The following is a 20,308-nucleotide window of genomic DNA, read 5'->3' on the forward strand; positions in this document are numbered from 1 at the left end:
TACTGTAGTCTGTTGGATTACTATTTACGTTGCTCAGAACACTAATTCTCACAAAACTGTCTTGTCATTTCAAGTCACGCGTAATGGAAATCAAACCGGAAATCGCTTGCGTTTCCTATCCCTTTACTCTATTATCTATGATTACATCTAGCTATACTCCACTGATTCAGACAAGATATCAACAAACTCGACAAAAGTAGGGATGAGATTTCGAAATCCATAAAATCTAATTATCTATTTCTGATCAAGTTATAGTGAACTATGGGCCAGGCTTCTTGTGGGACCCTTATATTTAAACTATAAGCTTCTTGGCTCATTAGATTAACGAGCCTTTGTGTATCACATGGTCGATCGGTAACTTGTTATTTGATAAAGTTGGAATTTGTTGTAATCAGTGGTCGGCGTGCGCATGTTGCCTGCCTGACAAAAACGGCAGTCCTTGCAAACTGTTTAAAAATAGATTAAAGAAATGAGGTGTACCCAAGAACCATGCCATTTCAAGACTTATGTTGTCAGCAACTAGCCAATCGTGCACTGATTTGCCCTAAGTATGAAGCTCAAACTAATGTATAGTGACCTTATCAATGAGGTAGTGGATGTGTATTTGTGACCTGTTAAGAGTTGGTCCAACAAGATGTTTTGTTTAACTCACTCACCAACATAACCAATATACCATAGAGTCGGGTTAAGTGTATGCACAGAGACCTCAAGAGAGGCGTAAGCATCCGAGAAGACATTAATTTTCTAGCACTTCCAGCTTTTCTTCGTGTGTGTAGCTTTGTCACATTGTGAGCCTCGCATTGAGCCAAGTATGCTAATTATCCATGGTTAATGTGCATGCACAATTAATATGCGCTTAAACACACGCACTTAACAACCCGACTCTATGTGTTATAGCTGAATCAACTGGTATTATCACTTCTAAGCATACTACAACTTCTGTCATATGTTTTAGCCCCTATCCTTTAGCAGTCACACCTCACATACTTTATAAAGTATGGAATTGAAATCAAGTTAAACAGGTTAGGACGAACTGCTTTAAAGTTGTGTGTAAAGATCAGATGTGAAAATCATGAAATGGAAATGTCTACAGCTACTTGGAGTCCTGATGGATGTGGTAGTCTTCGAAGAGATTCACCAACACTTGGAGAATCAATTCTGTAATTAGTCCTTGTAATAAAAGCCAGGCAATACAGAGCTGAAACTAACAATACAGTAACACACGTGTTTTATAAAAGTGATTGTATATGAATACCAAACTTGTTAGGTGGTCTTGTGTTTTCACAAGTAGATGTTTCAAAGGGCACCAAAAAGGGGTACAGCCTTTTTCCAAAAAAATAAATAAATAATGAATTAATGTTGGCACAACAGGATTGTGTAACGTTACTTATAGAAGCATTTTGTACTACTGATCGTGGATTTTGGTTGTGAAGAGTTTAGTTATTAGAATTTTGAATAGTCATTTTTAACTGCAGTTTGAGTGGGTGTAATACTTTTATAGAATCTGACATTGTGCAACGTACATATTTATTTTGATTGAGCAAGTTTATAAGACTTCAGTGATGTGTAAGATTGATACTCGTACTTACAAACATGGAAATTTTTAAAACCATATTCAGGAAAATTGCAATACCATTGGCCTATATCAGGCCATCACTGATATCCATGTAGGGACATGTCTTCTTCACCATTAGTAGCATCAGTGCTGTTGTCTGTGTGCAGACCAAGCAACTTTATAGAGCCTTGACCACAAATCCTCAGCATGAAATAAACGGGCATAGCTTTACTATGCATGTTGGTCTTTGCGTGATCTTTAAAATAAGAACATTGAAGGTTAGTTACTCCTATAAGAAAAGCAAAATGTTTCTCATACTCCTTAGTCTTTCTTCAAATTTTTGGCAAGCAGAGGAGCAAAAACTTGATACTTGGTTAGCATCATTGTTAAATTTCAGCCAACCGCATCAACGTATCATTCTCTCTTATCCATTTATGGGAAAATATAGCCACTAGACCCATTTGTCGAAGGAGTAGGGCTAGAACTTGATCTCTTACACACGGATATCTTTTTGTCAGTACATCTATGGAAATCTGAAGACATTCAACTTTTTATCCAGAAATTGCACAATGACTTAATGTATAATGACTATTTGTATTAATAGACTTTAACCTTCTTGCAGATCTCTCGTAAAATAATATTATTGGTTAAAAATTGTAAAGCTGTGAATGAAATATGCGACACTGTCTGTACAGTAACGTGTTTTTAGAAACTAATACCCACAATTTATCAATACTTGTAGGGCTATAAATATGAGTAGGGCAGTGTGTTTGCTTGATTACATTTTACTTGTGTTTACATTGCTGTATTTAAGGTGGCGCTGAACCAAGTAAGGCTAGCGGTACAAAGTTAATTGGACAGCATGTTTGTGGTAATGACGTGGAAATCCATAGACCACAGTGAAGCATTTCAGTGAACTATCAGAACAAGCTCTGTCAGATTGCCCAGCTACTGTTGTTGATACAACTAATGTTATTCACGTTTTGAAACTATTAGCTTGTCACAACTCTGGTTAATGCTCTGGTGAACGGCATCAGCTGCCATCGCATTATTAATGGTGTATGTAGTACATCCTGACTAGCCACACTGTCTCCTTTTGCTAGATAACTTCTAAATTATGCACCACAGACCATCAAAATTTAGTATAGGCATAGGGTGAGTGTTACTCTACAATAGTATATACTTCGAATTTTTGCGATTCATGGTTGATGGAGTTCTTGGCCAATGTTGTAGCCCACAGGTGTGCGTTTTTTTACTACTTTCCGTGTTGTTATCAGTGAAAAAGAAAGCATAGAATTGTTCTACAAGGTGAGAAATGGTTGGGACCGAAGTAGCTTAGCGCTAGGTTGTTCATTGGCTAAGTTATTTTAAAAATCAGCTTGAACCTTTAAAGTTATATAGGCGTAAAATGAAGGAATGTTATTTCCCGAAACTTTGTTTGTGAAACTAAAACATCACAGATTATCACAGCAGCTTTCTAGGCATAGATTAGGTTTTACACTTTAAAGTTTTGGGCCACCCTAAAATAGCTCATTAAGCACGTGGGTTGAAACTATTTGTTTTGTACATCTGGATTAATCAGTTCAGCACCACCTTAATTTTGTTTATTTATAAAAATTTGGATAATATAAGATAATGGGATTCATTGAAGCAGGAAATATGGAATAACGAAAAGCTAAATATTAAAATTAGGAAATTTTTTGGAAATGTTACTTAATTATACAGGCAGAGAATGCAGCTGTTTTTATAGATTTCCTGCATGCTTGTTTATTTCTAGAGTTTCACAAATAATTATTAATTTAGAAATTTTAATGCTACAAAAGCCCCACAACATAGTTAATATCTACATAAAGAATTTAAAATTCTTAGCTTTTGTGACTAGAACTTTTCAAAACCAAAACCCATAATCAATACTGTGAGGTAGTCCTATAAAAGTATACAACACAACTGTAAGCATTTTATCAAGGAATCTGATAAATATATATTTTTTGGAAAGGGCCATACACTTTCTGGAGGCCTTTAGTTTGAATTTAATTGTACGGTTGTTTCTATAGGTCAAATGTATTTAGTACTCCTGGATTTTGCAAAACAAGTACAAGTGTTCTGTTGTAGTGAAACATTACCTGTTTTTGTATAATATGTGTTTTCAAACCTTTTCCAAATGTGATTCAGATGATTTACGCCAACTGGCACACAAACAGATTTTATATAGAAGTATGTTGTTGTTGTAGGTTATAATTTTGAAATCATAACCCAAGAGCCAAATTTTCTTCTTTTTTTTGCGCATATACTTAATAACTTTATTAGCAAAATCACCTAGCAACCAGACTGTCTCTTTGAGCCAAAGAGATTCCCTATTAAGCAGGTAGCTACATTAGGTTATTTTGCAGACATTAACAGTTATAGAGGTGACTGCTCTATTGATTGGCTGCTCTATTAGAGTACCTAATTTTACCGGTAAAGTTGAGGGGGTGGCCGCTTTGTTTCGACCTTATATGGTGGCATAGCATACAGATAACAAACTATTTTAGCTTCATGGCTGATAATGAAAACTGCTCTATTAGAGTGTCTAAATTCTGGTTCTAAATTGTGTGCTTATTAATCACCTACATGATTTTGTAGGTTTGACTGCGCTCAATATGTAATTATTAAAAAAAACTTAATCCCACAATCAATTATAATGTATGGCTCTATAAATTCAAGAGAGAGAGAAAATTATGTATGAATAATTGATAGCAAACTGTTGATAAGTTAAATGAAATTTTTGACAAGTTTCCCTACAGAAGGGAACTTGAAAGTTGACAAATGATTGACAAATGCAGTGTAGGGGTTGAACATCTACCTGACAAAAACTACAATGCTTGTAAACTGTTAGAAAATAGATCAAAGTAACTAAGAACCATGCCATTTCAAGACAACACTTTGTGTTCTCAGCAGCTAGCAAATCGTGCAGCCAAATGCTGCTTTGCCCTAAGTATCAAGCTCAAATTTATGTATAGTGACCTTATCAATGAGGTTGTGGATGTGTGTTTGTGACTTGTTAAGAGTTGGTCAAATAAGTTGTCTTGTTTAACACACTCACCACCGTATGGCAGAACTGATATAAAAACCAGTGGCACCACTTTCTAAGCTCACTGTAACTTCTATCAAATGTTTTAGTAACCACTGCACTTTTCCTGTAGTGGTTACTCCTTGCGTATTTTTAGAGCGTGTAGTTGAAATAGAGTTAAACAGATCTGCCTCTTCGTGAGGTCAGTTTTGTTGATAGTACCAACTGTTTTGAAGTTATGCGTAAAGATGAGATGTGAAAAAATCATGAAGGGGAAATGTCTATAGCTACTTGGGATATTGAGGTCTCCTAAATGGACATGATAGTCTTTGAAGAGATTCACCAACACTTGGAGAATCAATTCTATAATGGGGTCCTTGTAACAAAAGTCTGGCAACAAAGAGCAGCGACACAAGTGCTTTATAAAAACATATTTCAAGAACCAAGGACAAAGTAATAATACATGAACTGTGCATGCTACCTGTAACCCCAACTCCTTAACTTTTAAGGTCTCCAGATTTTGTATGACCTTTTCAAAACAAATAAGAGAAATTTATCTTTTTAGTGTAAAGACATAATTGCAAAGTTGTGGACTGGTTTTTTAATAATTGTGATTGTGGGTTTTGACTTTGCTATGGTAAAAAAAAAATCAAGTAGGTAAATGAAAGAAATTCAAAATTTTTATACCACTTAACCCTAGTACTACATTGCTTCAAATTATGGCCCGTGCTTAGTGTGATTTAGTCGCACATGGTCACCTGAAATGACAACAATTTCAGAAAACATCCTAGAGTCTATCCTTTATATCTGCAAAATACATTAATGGCGTTATCTATGAGGTTACTTAGATATACGATTGTGTATGAATACCAATCTTGTTTAGTTGAGTGGTCTTGTGTTTTCACAAGTAGATGTTTCAAAGGCTGCCAAAACGGTACAGCCTTTTTCCAAAAAAATTCATAAAGATGATTTGATGTTAGCACAAAAGGATTATATAGTGTATTTATAGAAGCACTTTGTACTACTGATTGTGGGTTTTGGTTTTGAACAATTTAGTTATTAGAATTTTTAACAAGACATATTCCTGGTTTACTGAAATTGTTTTCATAAAAGTGTGTGTGCGTGCGTACATGCATGCGTACATGTGTGCATGTGTGTGCCTACCTATATATGTTTTTCCGTATGCACCCATGTGAGGACAGTAAAAGCAGTTTGCACATAAGAAGTAAAAAGCCTGTTTTAAACTTCCACATGAGTAAACTTTGCTCTGAGGTGGTTTATTTATGGCGGTCTGAGATACAGGTGTGACAACTCTCCTTAGACTTTGTGAATTACCTTCCTTTCAAGTTTTATCGGCATTTAACAACTGAAAAAGAACAGTGCAGGCCTCATAGGCTACCAGGAATAGCCTATCCCTTCAAGTTGAAAGCGGGCATGTTGCCTACGTATGTGAACAAAAATGAAAAGCAGCTTTGAGGATTTTTCGAGAGAATTTGTTAAGAAAAACACGGGGTAGTTGAACTATAAAACAGTTTAGAAGATACTTCTGTGGGTGACATGTTGTTAAAACCAGTTAACAGATGCATAGCAGCGTAATTAAAGAATTACAAAAAAAATTCATGAAATCTGAATTATTGATGTACTATAGCTATGTTCTTATACATACAGTTAGTTAATTCCACATGAGTTAGCTAGCTGTATGGCGCCTGGTTTTTAGAAGTAGCACAACATCAACTTGTCGTGTGTTGTTTGGTCCAGCTCGGTAGATGTTTATGCTATATGATAACCAAGACAAGTTGTGACGAACCAAGCAGGCATGTGGTATGAGGCAAGTACAAATGCAGTTAACAGCCTGTTTTAGTATCAAAGGTCTCAAGGGGTTAGCTTGTATGACCTTTCCCAAAAAAATTTATTATACAATTTTTGCACTTTAAAGTTGATGTAGAGCTGCATCTGTTACTTATATAGTGGTACATTTTATATGTGATTGTGGGATTGATTTTTAGAATTGTATTCATTGGAATAATTATTTTGTTTATGGTGGTAGCATTTTGTGATCCCTTTTAAATAGTACAATATTGGCTGATGATGTGTTACGCAATGTACAATAAAGAAATACGAGAGAAGGTGCTTGCTTGTTATCCACAACAAAGCAGGGTGGTTGTATTGAATGCAAGGTTACGAACAGGATAGTTATTATATCATATTTTATTTGTTGAGCATTTGTTATATATATATGTGTGTAGGTTGCTGTTTTTATTTTTGTTGATTTTTGAAATTTGACTAATCGGATTTGTTGAAGCAAAAAATGTGGAATAACGAAAAACTAAATATTGAAATCAGGATTTTATTGCTAGGAATGTTACTGTACTCTGTTTAACTGGTAGAAATTCCGAAGGACACATGATGATTGGCCTAGACAATTTGCTTTACAATACTCTAAATATCACTATAAAACTAAGTCTACATAATCAAATTTACATAAATATGTACATTAGCAAATGTATTGAAAGTGCGATTTTGATTGGATGGATTATAGTATTTGTAAGGAAATCTGTGAATTGCACATATTTACAGATTCTCCATGCATCACAAAAGTATTTGTATCTGATTTGTAAATACAAGGGCCACAGGCCCGAGGGTGGAGTTGTTTACAAATCAGATGCAAACGTCATGGGTGTATGGGGCATGTGCAGATCAAAGGTGCCCATTTGTAACATGGAAGGAACACTAATAATATTGGTTACCGCTGAGCGCTGGGGAGCAATTTTACTCACTAATTACTGTCTTGATAGTTAGTTAATTCATTGTTAGCTAGTTTATTCATTGGTAGCGTGTTGCCATGCACGAGCACGAGGTGCCATCATTGATGCCAATCACTCCAGCCATTGTACTGCTTCACATCAGTTAGACAGGTGTAGCTGAAGTGTCTGATACTCATTGTTGAGTGGTGCAGCACTATAATAGCCTTGGGTTAGCTTAATTTATTGGCGAACGACGGTTGTACTGCTTACCTTCATTCAGACAAGTGCAATGTTGTGTGTTTATTCGTTCCAGAACGATTTTACATCCTTTTCAGTCCTTAGTCTTGTATTGTGACTTCCTGTGTTGGTCTGGTGTTTGGAGTCTTTGAACTAATTAGTGGCCAGACTGTGTGGCCAAAAGGAGGCTATGTTACAATTATTTGTAAACCAGTTGTAACAATAGCAGCAGCAGCCTTTGATCTGCCCACACACCATACTACAAACATTCTTAAAGGCTTCCAAAGTTTGATGACCTTTTCCAAAAAATCATAATAGACGATTCAATTGATATATACCCACTGAAATCATACCAACTGATTTTATAGAAGTACTTGTTGGTATTGATTGTGGGTTTTGATTTTGAAATAACTTTAATTTTTAGACAAGATTTTTAAGAATATTGCAGGCTTGTTTTGGAGGGTTGTGCAATTTGTGTGCGTGCGTCCGTGTGCGTGTGCATATGTGTCACACTAATGCCTCTCAAGCCTCCCTCATTATAGTATCAATTAACTAGTCATGGTGATCAAATTAATTGTTTACAATTAGTAGTCATAGTGTCTGTTGGTTGGTGTGGTGTTTACTCAACATCTTCTATAGTCTATATAGAGCTGTCTGCTTATTTTGAGTGTTGCTACAAGACCAAAAGAAGGGAAAGTGTTACATAGTTAAATGGGAGCTTGTGTATAATTGTTGTGATATAGTTGTATTAAAGCACTTATTAGTGTGTAAAAGACCTCCAGAAAAGTATGGCCTTTTCTAAAAATAGTTGTTCATGTAACGGTATGGTATGGATTTAAAAAATGATGACTAATTATTGAAGTTGTGCTGTAAGATTTTTAGATGAGTATTTGTTGATGTTGATTGTGGGTCTGGATTTTATAAAGAGGGTATAAGTATGTTCGCTACAACAGCACACTCGTATGTGATGCTTTGCAACATTATATACAAGAGCACTGCATACGTTTCACCTATAGATAGGATATACAGCTGCACCTTTAACTTGTATCTTTCCTAGATATGGGTGATACGATACCAAAAGATGCCACTGATACAATACAATTCAAATGAATATCGATGCTTGATACCAAAATAGTCGATACTAATACAGATAGCTCACATGATCAATTAGTAAAATTTCAGTGCAAATAGGAAGTTACTGCTGATTGTAACATCTTTAGATGGCACTTTAATGCTAGATTGACCTATTTAAAGCATTGTTGATACCTTACATCTAGCAAAAAACTGTGTTTCATACCAAGATACCTTCAATTCAGTAGCTTTGAGCTACATTGGCATCGATACACTGTACAAGAAATTATCAAATATCAATTCAAGAAAAAAATCCTAGTATCGCCCATCCTTAATCTTTCCAAAGGCCTCCAGATAGTGTGTGGCCTTTTCCAAATTATAACAAAGCGTGAAGGAAGAGTTCAGCTAAGCTTATAACTCACATTACATCCCAGTGCGTGGGAGTATCAAAGCGCCGCGCTGGGTTATAACTACCATACAGCTAGACAGAACGGCACTGCTACTGTACGATATATTAGTTATCACCCAGTGATAACTAACTTATCACCCTGTTGCGGAGCCACTCAGTCTCTTTTGTGACATCATAATAACCGCGAATGGCATTGTTTACCAATGGAACAAAGAGCCAAATAAGGAAATATTGATACAAAACATACCAATACAGCACTTAAAACTAGCTAAATCTTACAAGAAAACTGTTAATCCTTTACACAATAACACTACAAGTTACCAATTCGATAGTTTAACAAATGTCAAGAATAGTCCTAAACGATTTTCGCTCCAGCAACCACTCCCAACGGTCACTATGGTGAAGAACTAACTTCCTTTAGCTTCATCGTTCTATCTCGGACTATGGTAGCCACTTGTTGGTCTTTATTTTTCTCTTGCACACCACGCTACACCACCATACCAACTTCTGACGAAGGCGAATCGTACCTGGAACCGCTGCTTCATAACACCGCCCTTCGCTACAGTTTGTATAGGCAGTATGTAAGGTCTCTCTTGTAGCTACGAAGTAGAATCTCCACACAATTCGGACGAAATCTTGAGCACAGTGACAGGAACTCAAACCGGAACTTAATTTACTATCCGTAAACTTCTGCGCACTCCCTATAAAATAGTTATATCCCGTATACTCGGATGATATCATTGTTATTACACTCGTCCTTGGCTCCGCCTTGGACTCGTGTAATAACAATGATATCACCCTTGTACCGGGATATAACTATAACTTAATACGCCATCCTGAAAGTTCTTGTTTGTTATACAGTGCAGAGATTACGGCTCTTTTTTATAGATTACCTGCACGTTTGATCATTTCTGGAGTTGCACAAATAATATAAATGTTCTGCTATACAAAATTTAATGCTGCAAAGGTCTCAGATTATGTTATCAATATCCCTATACATTATCTACATAATGATCTAAGACTAGAAGTCTAACAGAGTTCTCCAAAACCAAAACCCACAATCAATACTGTCAGATAGTCCTATATAAACTCTACAACACTACTGCACACTGATTGCCCGTTATCATGGGAAGTTTTTATTTTTAAATCAATTTAATTTTTTGGAAAAGGCCATACACTTTCTGGAGGCCTTTGTAAATGTTTGTAGTAGTCCTAAATTTTGCAAAACAGATCACATACAAGTGTTCTGTTGTAGCAAAAATTGCCAGACAACGCTTGTACTTCTATCCAACAAAATTAAAACCCACGATCAACATCATAAAGTATTCATAATAATAAAATCAGAGAAGCTAGGACATGACGGCACAATAATTGCGTGACGTGTGTGTACTGTACATTTTTATTATAGCATATATTATAGTAAATTGTGAAGTTTAGCGCTGGATTTATTGTCGGACTAGTGTAGAAAATGTTTCATGTGTTGAGCTTCATTGAGCTCCAGCAAGTTTATGATAAATTTTTCAATAGAGCACTATGTAGAACATATTCTGATCTTATTATCAGGTACCTGTGTTATTGTTCGATGTATTTTAGTCACTACTAGCAAATGCAGTTGACTTCAGCATTGTTAGTTTATCATCATGTAATTATCATTGGAATTCAATCACATCCCATATGCATTATGGCATCATGTCCTACCCCTCCCCCACGCACTTCAATCACTTCCCTTCCTTCAAAATTAAAACCCACTATCAATACCAACAAGTGTACTTTTATAAAACTAGTTGGTATGGTTCCAGTGGGCATATAACACTCATCTCTACAAATCATAGTTTATCCATTTTCTTGGAAAAGGCCATACACTTTTGGAGGCCTTTGAGAGCATATATTAAACAAAACCAGATGATTTTTGTGTTTTACAACTTGTTATATATCAAGAACTACCATATAGCTGGTAATTTTCGAAAAGTTTCTATTTTCGGATATTTCGAAGAGGCCCTTCTCTTCGAAAATAAATTCCCACGTCCGGTTTTTCGAAAATAAATTCCGACAAGTGAAAGCAACCGTCCAACTTTCGGCGATTTGTTCGTGTATTCCTCGAGTTTTAGCTCAGTATTGCTGATGATAATGGGTAAACTGTATCATTACTGTACAGAAAAAACAGGTGATCCAGAATGGGCCGTCTACTCTAGTAGGATAGCTAGCTATGATCGAGTGTGATCGTGCCAGTCAATTCACTCCACCCGAGACTCCCTCAGTCTTCTCTCCAGTGCACAGGAATGGGGATTATTCCATCCATCCATAAGTCAGTTTTCGGCAAACATTCATGCATCTTCATAATTTGTGACACAAATTTCCGTTTATTTGAAATCCATCCGGACTTCGAAATATGCACTCTTCGAAATTAAAATCTTTCGAAATTCAGATTTTGCTTCTTGTGCAAAAATTCCTGTTTCGAAAATAACCCACTATATGGTATGCAATGCATGTAACAGTTGTTACACAGGCATACATATCAGGGATAACATTCGGGGATTACCCAAAATCTAGGGTAATCCTAGGTCTCTGTTGCATCGGGCAATATCACCCAAGCCAATAAAAATATATTATATTTGCATGCCTAAAAATTGTGATTATGGTTACATTAGCAGTACGTTCTGGTTACATTCAGTTGCAATGAATGAACGGACAAATCTAGAAACATCATTTCAGTTACGTGAGTTTAATGTTTTAATCAGTGCTATTGAATTGCTTTTTGAGATTTAAAAAACAAACTTACGCATTTTTCTAAAGACCTAGATAGGTAAGCTTGCTTGAACTTCATGATGGAAGTGTCTTCCATATTTGGAAACATGCAATTTTGTACGTGATGCAAATATGTTTTAGCCATGTGTAATCTTAAATCAACCGAATATGGCAGAGAAGTCTCTTTACTAATATTTTTATCTGTCTAAATATTCACAAGCAGTTTGAAATTTAATGGCACATCCGTATATCGCATTTCCATTTGTGACAATGAACTGGAAAACCACAGCAGCTTTCAAGAGGTAAGTGAGATAATCACAGCTTTGTAATGAGAACAGTTTATGCTATTGGTACTAGCCTTTAAACAGTGATAAACTACTAGCTGTGTTTTCAAAATACTGCTGTTAAAGTTTTGATAGGCAAGTGTTAGTAAATGAACTCTACTGTAATACGCAACTCTGTACATTAATCCGATGTTTACAAGAATTTTATTTTTTTAAATAGATAAGTTAAACCTTATTTATTTAATTATTTATTAAGACTTTATAGCACGAGCGCTGAAGATCTGTAGGACACCTGGTCCTACAGCCTGTTTAAAGTTGTTCCAGAAAGTGTGTTTGAAAAGGTGGAGAAAGGAGAAAAATCCATGACTGGACCTTGAACCTGCAGCCATCCGATTAACACTCGAACACTTACAGGAGTCTGCCAGGTGGTTCTCCTTGTTATTTTCAAGTATATGTATCCATAGGAACCTTAGAGAGTGACTTTATTATCTCAAAGTACCCTAAAACTGTTTGAAAAGAGGAGTGATCATTGGAGTCAATTGATTCTTGTGCAAACTTCTTACAACACCCGAGCTGGAATGTTGTCAGGCCAACATGGCATTGTACGTATATTCTAATTGTGAACTTTTATTAAGCGAATGCGGCTAACAATCAGACTCTATGGTTGTCTTTTCTGCTCTTGTTTAGGCCAAAGAGATTCCTTATCAAAGAGGTAATTCCATTAAGTAGGTTACTTTGTACACATTAAAGGAAGGCCAGGTGACCCTATTACACAGTGACCTGATTAGACAGGTTTTATTGTATAATTGGTATGTTCTTGAAAATGTTGTATTTTGACACAATTTACTGTTTTTTGTGACTGTAAATATGTACATATATACTAGTGTTGTAAAAATCTGATTTTTTCTTAAAAACTGAAACCCACAATCGTTTACTTTAGGCTAGTCTATATAAGTGGCTCCATAGACAACACTTATAATTTCTTGGCCGCCGACTCACTACCGTATATGTACGTATGTATATAAAGTAGTATTTACGGCATATTAAAATATTTTTTGGAAAGGCCCTCCAGTGCGTTTTTTCTGGAGGTGCCTGAATACCTAGTGTTTTAAGATGTACAGATAAGTGATGGAGAACTTTGCTGTGTAATTTTTATGAAGTATTTTTAGAGTAAGTTCACATTATCAACCAGTTAAATCAGTTTGTTTTCTGTATGCTATGGCATCACAGGAGGTGGGGCCAACCCCTCCACTTTACTAAGTACCAAGATTGATATACTCTAATAGAGCAGTCAACCAATCTAATAGACATGCTAGCATCTGTAAGTAGCTATGTAAGTTTAAAGCAGTATTTTCACGACTATCTCAGGGCCTCTTAAAATGAAAGCTTCAGGTGGGGATGTCCCCCGCACCTCCCACAATGGGATACATTTCCGTTGTACAGTTAAACGGTTCATGTACAGAGAGCTACAACCTTACACTACTATATGTAGACTGCTATTGTTTTATTGTATCCTGTTTCTTGTTAAATAGGAAAGCTGTTAAATGTTAATATTAACTGTATTACAAAATAGCCCCTCGTTGTTTGTTGCATATTCATGTAAATACATTGGTAGTTGATATTATAGTTTTATTGTTAAACTTCATATAACTATTTATACACTAATAGTTGTGATGGATGATATTGAACAAGGACTCAGTCAGGTTCATAGTGACAGCAAGGATCTACAACAACTACAGTTAGACAGGAACAAAATAAAGGTACTTGTGGTATAGTCTTGTTATAGTAATGATGGTGTTACTTTTTGATGTGATAAACTGAAGATTACAATGGAATGTACAATGTTCTTATGTTATAGTACAAGCTAAAATACATATAATTTTGTAGTTGGCTTACTTTTAATTGAAACCGGTTTTACTGTTTGCAAACTTTTTGTGAGCATGACCTTGAGTATGTCGCACATTTTAATGCCTTCGGCCCCAGTGAATTGAATAATAGCCATTGCTTTTAGCCTAGACCTTATCAACTCATTGCATAAAGGACGCTGCATGTTTGTTCACAGTAGCACTGACCTAGTACAACAATAGTATACCATATTTATTATAGGTACATATACCGACAGAAATTTTGGACCAATCTGATATACCATATAGTAAAGAACTTTGGCGGTAAAGAAAGTTTGCCACTATTGCAAAATTGACAAAGAAAACTATGGCGAATGTGTCTTCACCTGAATTTTTTTAGCTACTACGTATTATACCACTCGAATGCAACATTGTTACACACGAATGCAAGTGATTAAACAACTTGCCAATTAAGAGGCATGGCAGATGTTTTCTATCATGAGTTTTTATCCCTCTCATTGAGGGATGACGACTCAAGATGGAAACGGCTGCCGCACTCCTAAATTCGCAAGTCTGTTAATCTCTTGCACTTGTGCATTAACAACGTTGCATTCGAGTGGTAGCTACCGTACAAGTGTAAGCATCATTTGCTGGTTCAAGAGCATGTTTGGATTTTCGTGAACTCTTGTGAGACAATGAACTTACGACAATCGGAGGTAATGCTTGGAAATACACAATATCTGTCACGATGCTTTGATACCCAACATGGCTAATCTGCTCATGTGATAGATTAAAGTAATTGATGGATAAAACTTTTAGTGATTGTAATACTATTCGCCAAATTCACCAAAGTTTTTTTAACACCAACATTTTTTAATAGACGGTATGCTGAGTCCAAACAGCGATACTGATCCACTATCAAACAGATAGTACTGTTTGATAGGGTTCTCCCCTAAAGTGATTGGTTCCTGCCAAAATTCTGCCAATGAAGGCCATTATAGAAACTAGTGTTGAAAGAATTATTCAGTTATTTGACAATTCGGTCAGCATGACACTATTCAATTTGTTTCCACACTATTCGAATAATCATTAGCACTTTGTACACTGTATTCAGGTGGAAAGGCCAGCCTTGAAACTTAAGATTGTGATTGAAGTGATGTATCTATGCTGATTTTAGAAAAAATAGAAATAGCTCTTAGGTTTTACCTTGTTCCCTAACAAAAGGTTTCAGTACTTATTCAATAGAAGTATAAGCTTAAAGAACAATCGAATATTCGGTCGTTTTGTTCACAACTATTTGAATAATTAAAATTGCTGTTCGTTTCAGCACTAATAGAAACATCAGTACGCTATGAAAAGGAAGAATCTTAGTGCAACTAGCATCTTATACAACATTAAAAACATGAAGAAAAAAACAACTTACAGAAAACTAAGTATTGATTTTAAATAAATGCCAAAACCCAGTTGGTGGCCTGCCTGCCATCTCACTTATCATACTTACAAGACTAGATACCTGTCTGTTGTATGTGTTGGCTGATGGGGCACATTTTACCAACTTGCAAACTATGTATAAATGTGTTGTACAACCATTTCTAACATATTTATTCAATTTTTGAGCTTGTTCGTGCAACGTTTCACTTTTGTAAACTACAAAACTGAAACCCACAGTACATTCATTGGAATGTGTTACACTTTATAGTAAGTCAGGCAATTTCAGCATCGAACTTCAGGTACTGTGTGCTAGTATAATGATCTACTAATGTTATTTATAGCCAACACAGTGTTAAATGACACATTGATACTTGAGTGTAGTTGTTGTGTAGATGACATAACTAAAACTCACAATACATTATTATGAGGGCTTTTGTATATTGCAGCCAAGTGTGAGGTGATGTGATCATATTTCATCCAATACAGTGGCGGATCTAGGAATTTATAAAGGGGTTTCCGGTTTAAAAGGTGGACATATACACTGACATGGATGAGTGTACGAAGCAAGCACACTCAGCATGCATGTGCTAGGGTCATGTCCCCCAGTAAATTTTTGATATTTAGATGCTCTGGGACTGCATTTGGCAACAATTTTAGTGTGAAATTATAATATCTACGGAGTCTATTTACAGAGTGCTGAGCATGCACATCACTTATTATAGGTACACGCCACAATGATTAATTAAAATACTCAACTGTTCCATAATCATTTTCAAAGGGGGTTTCCATGGAAACCTTGAAACCCCTCTAAATCCACCACTGCAATGAGTATTTGACGACATTAATTTTTGGAAGGTCATAGTTCTCTCAAGGTTTACCTGTAGCACTAAATCCTTATTGTGTATACCTGTACGTATACATCAAAAAGACAAAAGCTAGTTTAATTTAACAGTCGTTAAAAGAACTTCTGTTAGAGATTGGTGAACAATAGAGATCATTTAAATCAGGGTGAGTTTTGATGTTGCAGCCTAGATTCAATAACACGATGTGAGAATCAACAAAGCTTTAGTTTACCACAAAAGCAGTAAAAATATAGGTGACCAAGGATTATGTGTTGTAAATGATTGCAATCAGTCAGTTTGTTTATCTTTGCAGAGGACGTGTTTTGCCAGATATGTTAATGTTTGGTACTCTTGTAGAGTAATATGGTGGTAATGAAATTTTTGTAGATATCAAGTTTAAGTATTGGCTTCTAAAATGTAATGTTAAGAGCTAAATATAATTGTTTTGCCAAAATCACTACAGACAGCTATGCAAGTAAAATTTTCCCCCAAAGTCTACACCTGCAAAACAAAAACCAGATCTTCACCCGATTTACAAACTAAAACCCACAATCAATAGTTATATGGTTGGTTATAAAATACCAACTACTTGCATTAATAATAACCAGGAGGCATTTGTCAGATGAATTTCTATAAGCAAGACTCCAAAGCTATAATTTTTAGAAAATGTTCTGCAGCCACTGTAGAGCATTTGTTGTATCGCAGTGAACTAGAAATAAATTAGATATGTACCAAATGTCAGTATAGATGTCAGTATAGATATCAGTAAATGTTGATTGTTAGCATTTATTTCATTTAAGTACATCTATGATCTTGTAGTGTTGTTGATAAAACATGAGACAAATACCAGAATGGCCAAGGTTTCAATCCCCAAGTCAGATTTTTTTTCATATCTTTGCTTAGACCTTTTCACTTTTTTTTTACTTTTTTTACAAAACATTTAGTAACTGCCTTTTTAGGTTTTTGTTTATTGTAGTATCCATAGAAAACCTTTGTTCAGGTGCTAACAAGGATTAGTGATTCTGTAGCCAATGTGTGTCATTATATTGGTAAATTTACATATTAATGCAACTCTAAACTAGATGAGTAGTGTTGTGAACTTTCTATCAAAAAACTGGGACCGGTTTTGTCTATGTCAAGTCAATTATTGGCTCAGAAGCTTTTAACCGGTTTTGCCACCCTCCTGGTAAACCCTTTAGGAGACGGTTTATAGTCCTATTGTCAAAGGTCACCATAACTCACCCTGTGTGTCCGATTATACCCACCTACACAAAATACTGTGAATTAGATTTGAGAGCGTCAGGTAATGGGATTTATTTATGAGGAAGGAGCAATTATCAAATCTCTGACCATTTCTGTTAACGACAGAGACCTCTCCAAACAATACAGAAAAAAGACACGTAATATTAATACTCAGCAAACTTATAGTACTGCATGAATGATCTTGTAGTGTTGATGAAACGTAAGACTTGAAATGCTAACCATTTCAGCATGGCCAAGGTTTTGTTTTGAATGAATTCTGTTATACTGTGTACAGCTTACGTATGTACTGAGCGTGGTCCCATGCTGAGCTGCAGCCAGACACCTTTTCAGTAATGTTGCACTGATAATCAGTTGAATTATCGGCAGTAGCCAATATTAGTTAATTTTATAAGTATCAGTCGGTGTCAGTTTAGGCTTGTTTGTTTGCGAAAGTATGGTTGTAAGGCTATAGATGGTTGTGTGTATTTATTGACCACCCACACAATGGTTGATCACTCTTCACAACTACATGGGTTGTTTTTTTCCATGAAAGGGGTTACTGGCAGAACTTTAGGAAACATTGTAAAAATATGAGTCACCCACACAATTAATTGACAATTTCACATGTAAACCAAACGCTGCCACAAAAATAAAATGCTTTGCATTAATGATATTGATTATTGTGATGTATTAATTTTTATATCGTAATTGTGATAAAAAAATTAATATCGTTATATCGTGATATATGATGGTGTATATATGATGTGTAACGATAGGGAAATTTTGAACCGATCCATTATAAACCGATATACTGAGTCTGAACACCGATACCGATCCGATATACCGATATAACTAAGTGTAGCTATTTATATTTGAGGAACCACATATGTCATGTTCAACTTTATTTTAACTACTGAAGAAACTACTGAAGAAACAGTCTTAAGATTATTGGCTATGCTTGGTTACCCATGGTGGTGTGGCCTCTATTGATAGCTCAGACTATAAGGCATCCACAAATATTTTAATACATGCCCCTGCCAAGATTAGTCCGGATTACTCCGCATTTTAATGGCTTGTAGAGATGGCTGGTTGTTTTATGCTGTGCTCTTGGTTCATCTTATTGCTGTTTCCCCAAGCTCATCACTATGAGTGTTTGTTGTATGATTGGTAAGCTTTGTGATAACAAAACAGTAAGTATCCACGCACTTAGATGGCTTCGCGTAGCGTACTGCTTTTAGACAAGGAAGATAACTACTGTTTCTCATCCTTGTTAGTTAAAGAGTTTATAATGTGGCTTGATCATTGGACAGTGTCCTCAAGATAGTATATCGGTGTATCATATCGGTTTTTAGCAGCAATATCAACTCCCACCGATATAGTAGAAATGTCTATATCGGCCACCGATACGATATGTATTGGTACATCGGTACACCTCTAGTAGCAATTTCATCAGAAAATGATGTTCAAGACAATATTAATTTCTCTATAACAGACCTACTTACAGAGAAAAGTGCATGTTAGGGACTATTTTACATGTTTATACTCAAATACTAGCAATTCATTACCATGACTTCACGCACTTTGTATATCATGATAATTTATCATATTGTGATGAAAGAAGAGAGCAATAATCGTCATGGCAATATACAAAATTTGTCATATCGCACAACACTACTTTACACACCTTTAACCCTTGTGTTTCCTTACCGAAATGTTTCTTACACAACTAGTTTTGTAGTGTTAGAGTAAAACCCTTTTAATCCTAAAGTAGAATGACATCAATTGTGTAGCCATAGGACAAACACATCGAAAGTTACAGCGTTTTGTACGAGGCACACATACTTAATCCATTTCTCTAGTTTATAAGTCCTTTTACATACCTTTATAAAATAATCCATAGCTTGATGGTGGTTGCTCCTATCACCTTGCAACAAGTTCCATTCAATTTACTGTTAAACTTTTCATCAGGCCAACTCACATGAGTAAACCCACAATTGAAATTAAACACATGGCTAGAATTTTAAAACACGGGGACGCAACTTGCTGTTGTTCATTGTTTCATAACAAGTAAGCCGCTGTAGTTACAGTGATCGTTTAACGTTCTCAATGAACAGACTTTTAATCAATGTGTTGTTGTGGGTTATAGGAATTAAGTTACCCCACCTATCATCGCCATGTGTGCCCATATTGTGTAAACACGCCACGCATTTCCCTAAACTTCTTCACGAGTTTAAGGGTTAAAGAAATGGTCCATAGCTGAAAAACTATCGGGCGTTAGGGAGAATGAGGAAGAACATATGGAGAACATAAAGTAGTGAAAAACTAATCATTGTTCTTTTTAAAAGTAATCCTTTGTTGTTACCATGTATTTAGGTAGTTACCCTACAAATGCCAATTTACAGTATTCTTCCTAAAGTATGTGTATCTTTTGCATAATACAATCAATGTTTTGATTAAAATTAAAACCCACAATCAAATCATTGGTGTGCTTTTATATAAGCAGCAAACTTTGCTGTGCATTAGTTTTACTTGTCCTTTTTCTTTATTTTTTGGAAAGGTCTCTGTCATGTAACGAAAATGGTTAGAGATCTGATAATCTCTTGTAAACCAAACTCCTTTCTCGTTATAAATCAATCCCATTACCTGACCCTCTCAAATCTAATTGACAGCATTTTGTGTAGGTGGGTATATTCGGACACATGGAGACTTACATACTGCACACACTGATAGGGTCATAGCTGCCACTTCTGTGACTACAAGAAAGTGGAGGGAATTGTTGGCAGGAACAGAGTATGTCTTAAACCACAATACTACTCACACTGTAAATTTTATTCACGTACTTTTTATTTGATGTC

General features: G+C 35.6%; 1 protein-coding gene across 7 annotated transcripts in view; it reads left to right on the top strand.

Moving 5' to 3' along the window:
- The window catches only part of LOC136247368 (uncharacterized), a 260,912-nt gene that overhangs the window by 177,895 nt on the left and 62,709 nt on the right, over positions 1-20,308 (top strand). For all 7 annotated transcript variants that reach the window (XM_066039016.1, XM_066039014.1, XM_066039017.1 and 4 more), the window contains one exon: positions 13,763-13,854. In XM_066039016.1, the coding sequence (XP_065895088.1) occupies positions 13,763-13,854 (92 nt within the window). The remainder of the gene's footprint in view (positions 1-13,762; positions 13,855-20,308) is intronic.

The sequence above is a fragment of the Dysidea avara genome, chromosome 2 (genome assembly GCF_963678975.1).
Source record: "Dysidea avara chromosome 2, odDysAvar1.4, whole genome shotgun sequence".
In the NCBI taxonomy this organism is placed as follows: Eukaryota; Metazoa; Porifera; class Demospongiae; order Dictyoceratida; family Dysideidae; genus Dysidea; species Dysidea avara.